Raw genomic sequence first — 6,368 nt, forward strand, 5'->3', positions numbered from 1 at the left:
AAACAGGACGCACAGAGCCTCCTGGATTGTGGCAAAGCTCCCTGGGCTGAACCTATGTATGAGCCCTTCTTTAACTAGCCCTCAGCTAAAAATAAACCCTCTGGGCTGCACACCTACCTCCCGGGAGGTGTGTGTGTGGGGGTGTGTGTGCAGCGGGGGACAGGGTGGAGAGCGGCCAGCCTGTGACAGAACCTACAACACAGGCGGGCGCAGAGAGCAGCAGGCTTTATTGAAGGAGATACAGAACTGGGCGAGGGCGCCTGCCGTCAGCCAGACCACAGCCCTCATCACCCCACACTGTCAGTGATCCCTGGACGCCCCTCCCCGCCCCTGCCCCCGCCCCCGGCCCCTGGACAGCCGGAAACACAAAGGGATCTTACCCGGCCTCATCAGAGGTGTCCAAGGGGGCCTTCAGAGTTCTGTTCAGGAGAGGGCTGGGGGACAAAGGACAGCCCCTCCCGGGCAGTCACTGGCAGGCCTGTCACACCCGTCCATCCATCTATCCACCAGCCCAGTCCGTCTGTGCGCAGGTCGTCCCTCGTCACTTGCAGCTCTGGAGCCGGGTCCTGTGGTGCTTCTCCTCGGTCAGCAGGGGGATGAAGGTGTCGCTGCGGGAGATCTTCAGCTGGCTGCTCCAGCTCAGCCCCTCCTTCCCGACGGGCTCTGGCGGGAGGTTGTCCAGGTCGCCGCGGGAGCCCCCTGTCTTGCCCTCGCCCACACTGTTGGAGTTGAGCTCCATCAACTCCAGCTCGTGCTTGGCTGCCGTTTCCAGGACTCGCTGCTTGTTGTAGTATCTGACAAAGTTGTTGATGATGGGGTGGATGGGCAGGGCAATGGCAATGACCCCACACAAGAAGCTGATGGCTGCATTGAGCTTGCCCAGGGTGGTCTTGGGGTAGATGTCACCATAGCCAACCGTGGTCATGGTGATGATGGCCCACCAGAAGGACTGCGGGATGCTCTTAAACAAGGTCTCCGGGTGGCTCTGCTCCATGGTGTAGCCCAGGGCCGAGAAGACGAAGATGCCCACGGCCAGGTACATGAGCAGCAGCCCCAGTTCCTTGAAGCTGCGCTTGAGGGCGTAGGTGAGGGTCTGCAGCCCCGAGGAGTGGCGCGCCAGCTTGAAGATGCGGGCGATGCGCATGATCCGCAGGGCCTGCACGGCCTGCTGCACGTTGGTCAGCTCCATCATGCGGGCGCCCAGGTGCGTGAGCGTGAGGCTCACGTAGAAGGGGAGGATGGCCAGCACGTCCACGATGTTCATGAAGGACAGGGCGAAGTGCAGCTTGTTAGGCGACGATAACAGGCGCAGCAGGTACTCCAGCGTGAACCAGCCGATGCACGCCGTCTCCACGTTCTCCAGCGTCGGGTGCTCCACGCGGTTGCCCTCGGCGTCCAGCACCTGCAGCTCGGGGATGGTGCCCATGCACATGACCACCGACGAGACGAGGATGAGCAGGAAGGACAGCACGGCCACCACCCGCGCCGGACACGAAGACTCGGGCTTCTCCAGGAACTTCCAGACGCACTTCTGGCAGCGCTGCCAGCGGCCCTCGGCCGCGTCCACGCCCAGGTCGTCCAGAATGAGCTGCACGCGGCGCGCAATCTCCTCCAGCTCCTCGCGCTTCTCGCTCAGGTGGCTCTTGCAGCAGTCGTCCAGGAACTTGAGGTCCACCTTCCAGAAGTCCATCTCGTTCTTGAAGCAGATGGGGCAGATGCCCTTCTTCATGTGGACCTCCCCGAAATAGTACACCTCAATGACACATTTGAACGCGTCCGGGTCCCTGTCGAAGTAGAACTCGCGCTTCCCGGGGTCGTAGTCGTCGCACAGGGAGAAGATGGTGTCGTAGCCCCCGGCCAAGCAGTCGATGAGCTCCGCTAGCCGCGTCTCGGGGTACCGGCTGAGGAGGTCTCCGAGGTGTGCGGAGAGCAACTTGGGCTTGCTGTGCCCGAGTCGGTTCCAAACACAATAGGAATTCCAGCCTGACGTCAGGAGCTTTTCAAACTGTACCCTCTTCTGGTGAAATTCTGCAAGGCACGCGCGGCAGCTGCAGGGGAACGGGTTAACCCTTGGGCAGACGGGCACAGCTGCGCGCCGGCCACCGCCGCTGCCGCGCGACTGCCCGCCCCTCCCGGCGCCGCAGGTCACCCACGCCCCGGGACCCCCGGACTTGGAAGCGGCAGGCCGGCCGGCGCTGGCTGGAAAGTTTCTCTCTCCCTGCTGTGTCCAGAAGATCGATGGTGAGTGAACACGGCCGCCTGTTGCTCCGCCGGAAAGCGTGCCCAAGAAAGCCCTTCAGACGCGGCTCCCGCGTCCGGGCCGGCCGATCCTGCCTGGCCCCGGCAGGTTCCCTAACTCCCCCTAACGCCGCCCTGCCGTGGGCGGCACTTTGGCCTCCACCCGAGCACTGTCCGACCGGGACAGCCAGTCCAGCCCCGGGTGGCAGAGAAGGGACTGCCCAAGGTCACACCGTGAAATGAGAGTAGAGCCCAGCGTGGCCTCCTCTTCATCCAGAGCTTCCCGCCGTCCTGGCCGATTGACACGCGCCGGTTAGCGGATTGAAATTCTGCCTTGAAGTCCTCGGGGTCCGCCGCTTCCCATTTCTCGGCAGACAAGCACCACCACCACCGGCCTCCAGAGCCTTGAGCCCCCAAGCTCCCACCTCCCCAGCCCCCCGCTCTGCCCTTCCCACACAATGTTCCACACCCTCCCCTGTCTCCCAGACTTGCAGCCACTGCCTGAGCCACTGCAACAGCTCCCAGCAGCATCTTCTACACTGCGAACTACTGAGCATCATCTGTGACCCGGGGACTGTGTTTTAAAAAATACTCTAGAGAGAGGCATGACGAGGCAGAGCACAGAGGATTTTTAGGGCAGTGAAACTACTCTGTATGACACTCTAATGGTGGATACCCGTCATCACACATTTGTCCAAACCCGTGGAACGTACAACACCAAGAGTGAACACCGGTGTAAACTATGGGTTCCAGATAATAATGATGTGTCAGTGGAGGTTCAATGATTGTAATGGAGGCATCTCTGGTGGGGGAGGCTGAAGGAATGGGGGGCACGGGCGGGAATATTTGGGAACTCTCTGTACTCACTGTTCACTTTGGCTATGAACCTAAAACAGCTCTATGCCGCAACTAAGAAGTCCGTGTGCCACAACTAAAAAACGATCCCGCCTGCTGCAACTAAAGATCTCGCATGCCGCAATGAAGACCCTGCATGCTGCAACTAAGACCCACCCCCCAAAAGAAAAGAAAAAAATACATATATTCTATAGGCTGGGTCACTGACAGTACTCTTTTTTTTTTTTTTCTTTAATGAGACCGTATAAAACTGAATATGTTAGAGTCCATCACATGAAGATAGTTTGGAGAAACTTCTTTTCACAGATTTTATTTTGTTTCCATTTAAAATCAAGCTCTGATGTGTTACTACAGAATAAGAAATTGAGATCCAGAAAGGTTGAGTAAAAATAACAGCTATTATAAGTGCACCACGAGCTGAGCACTTTCTGAGCGCGTGCACTTTTCTCATTTCATCTTCACAACGTCTCTCTGAGGAAGGAAGATGTCAGGTAACCTACCAAGATCACTCAGCCAGCAGATGGCAAAGCTGGGGTCGGAACCCTGAGAGCCTGCTGTCCCAGCCTACACGCTTCGCCTCGCCTGTCCTGGTCACATAGCTGAAGAGGTGGAGCTGGGATTTGACCCCAGGCCAATTCTTCTGTCTGATATAGCGCAGCATGCGACCCGCTGCACACACCCCATATCCATCTTCCAGGCCTTACTCACATTTCTTCCCTTCTTAGCTGTCTTCAGTTGCTCCCTAGTATTTCCAGGGTCAAATTCAAATTGCATCTTAGTCTAAGCTTAATGGGCAATAGTTGGTTGGTTGTGCGGTCGATTTACTGAGTACTGACCAGCATTTTTATTGAGATAGTATAGAACAGAAAACACCGGAGTACGTCAGACACGGTAAACATAAGTATGGCTTAAATCTCTTCCAGCACGCCGTCCATTCAGCAAATCCCAGACTGCTGTAGGGAAGAAAGCTAGTCATGAGCGACAGTGGGAAAGGAGGGGGATGCAGATGCAAAATACAGCAGAGAAAATGTCCCCCAGTAGCCCAGAACGGAGCACGAGCTGCTGACGACCGGGGCATGAGAGAGAAACAGCTGTAAATCACGGATCAAGGCAAGTTGGAGGGCTGGTAACCAAAACAAGGCAGGGAGGAAGGCTCCTGCTGGAGACAAGAGACCAGGCTGAAGCCGGAAGGCAGAGGAGAAGGTGGGAGTGTAAACTCCTGCTCCGTGGGGAGCCACCCAGCATCACTGAGTGAGGGGAGCTGGCCGGCACTCACTTGCCCCTCCAAACCTGCGTGCCCTATGCCCCAGACTCCTAGACTCCTTCTCAAAGCCTTGAAAGCCTCAGAACTTTGGCGACTGCCGTGCCTGAGCCCCAGATGCCCTTCCCCTTCATCCCACCAAGCCTCCCTCATCCTCCTGGGCCGCCTCCACTCACCTGGCCAGAGCAACACTTACAGGTCAGGTCTGGGGCTCCTCTTCAGCCAGTACTCTCCCCAGGCCCCTACTGCCTTCTCTGTATGGACTGAATCATGTACCTCCAAAAGTCATATGTTGAAGCCATAACCCCCAATGTGACTGTATTTGGAGACTGGGAATTTAAGGAGATAATTAAGGTTAAAACAAGTGAGGGCCTAATCTAATAGGATCAGTGGCCTTATAAGAAGAGACACGAGACATTTCTATCTCTCTCTGCACACACTCACAGAGGAAAGGCCACGTGAAGACATAGCAAGAAGGTGGCCATCTATGATCCAGGATCTGGTGATCCTGCCTCACCAGAAACTCTAGTAGGAATTTGATCTTGGACTTCCAGCTGCCAGGAGTATTTTGTTATGGCAGCCTGAGCAGACTAATACATCCCCCTTCTTCCCTCACACCTGCCAAGTCTTCCCTAGACCTCCCCCTCCTCAAGGCTCTGGATACAGCCCTTCATCATCTGAACCCTGGACCCTGTCTGAATTTTGTGACGGCTCAGACTGAGATACCATAGGTTTAAAAAAATCTAGTTGTGCCTTTTCATTGAAGGTCACTGATGCATAGAGATTTGAGCCAGGAGCCATTGAGAATTTCCTGAAGGGTTAAACCAGGGGGCAAAAGTCTGGATTTTTGGCTAAAGATGGAAAGTTTCTCGCTGTGCTTTATTCGGTCTCGCATAGGACTCCTATTAGAACTGTACATTTTGTGACATCATGGGGGGCTGGGGGAGCACAAAACCTTCTGTTAGACACGAGATGAAGCAGCAATTTGATTCACGTGGGTTTTTCATCTAAACAGGGAAGGGAAAAAAACACAGAATCTATTTAGGCATTATGGGAAGTAATTGTTTGAGTTGTATTTTTCTTTATTAAATAAATATTTTTTTATTTGTTCATCAATAACATTTCAGGCTACGGAATGCTTAATTTCCATGGTGCTAATTAAAACCAGCATATGTGCATCTAAGTGATTTGTCTAGACACCGAAAGAGGCACACTGCAATCTATTACCTTTTAATGGAATAATCAGCTCTGTTCAGTTAAAATTTCTTTGTGTTTTGCTGAATTTAATAACGCCTTTCATTAAGATTCAGTTCTGTACTCCATCAAAAATTTACATTTCATTATTGCTGTGGACCCGGCTGAGGAGCTGATTGACCAGAAGGTTCAGCTCTCCTCCTCCTGCCTGAATAAACTGTACCTGGAAGGCAAGTGCAGGAGGCCAGCGGGGTGGGAGGAGGTGCCGGATGGAGAGTGGGGTAGAGAAGAGAATGATGAAAAATGGATTCATCGGGAAATTTTTTTCTTTTTTCTTTTGCCCCAGCTCCTGAGCTTCTTTTTTTCTTTTCTATGCCTCAGTTTTTCCACCTGCAAAATGGAATTACTGACCTTTCCTTCCTGAGTGCAAGATCTTATGAGGAGCAAATAAAATAATGGGGACGAATAGGCTTTACGGACTATAAGATGCTGAAAATGCGAGCGAGGAAGGAGGGAAGGAGCAAGCGAGGGGAGTTTGACCTCCTGGGTCCAGTCCTGCTGCGGGCATGTCCCTTTGGGTGTGAGCACCCCTGCCCCATCCCCCGCCTCTCTTCAGCTGTGACTTATCCAGCTCGGGTCGTGGGTGGGAAGACTGCGTACGTGACAGAGCCGCTGCATGTCCCGGGTGTGTAGAAAGATGTCAAAGACTTTGGATGCACGATGCTGCCCTGGAGGCTGGGATAGGACCACCTCTGGGCCTGAGATGAAGCTGCTTTGACTTTCTTAGGGAAAGACAAATGCAGTGAGAACACGAAGGGGG

At 54.2% G+C, this 6,368-nt stretch overlaps 1 protein-coding gene across 1 annotated transcript in view; it reads right to left on the reverse strand.

The window, feature by feature from the left end:
* Nucleotides 1–209: 209 nt before the first annotated feature.
* Nucleotides 210–6,368, reverse strand: part of KCNF1 (potassium voltage-gated channel modifier subfamily F member 1) — a 26,084-nt gene continuing 19,925 nt past the window's right edge. Inside the window, exons 3-4 of the mRNA XM_024737715.1 lie at nucleotides 2,368–2,455; nucleotides 210–2,028 (exon numbers count right to left, since the gene is read on the reverse strand). Of these exons, the coding sequence (XP_024593483.1) occupies nucleotides 542–2,028; nucleotides 2,368–2,455 (1,575 nt within the window). The 3' untranslated portion in view covers nucleotides 210–541. The remainder of the gene's footprint in view (nucleotides 2,029–2,367; nucleotides 2,456–6,368) is intronic.

The sequence above is a fragment of the Neophocaena asiaeorientalis genome, unplaced genomic scaffold (assembly GCF_003031525.2).
Source record: "Neophocaena asiaeorientalis asiaeorientalis breed wild unplaced genomic scaffold, Neophocaena_asiaeorientalis_V1.1 scaffold396, whole genome shotgun sequence".
NCBI classification, from domain to species: domain Eukaryota; kingdom Metazoa; phylum Chordata; class Mammalia; order Artiodactyla; family Phocoenidae; genus Neophocaena; species Neophocaena asiaeorientalis.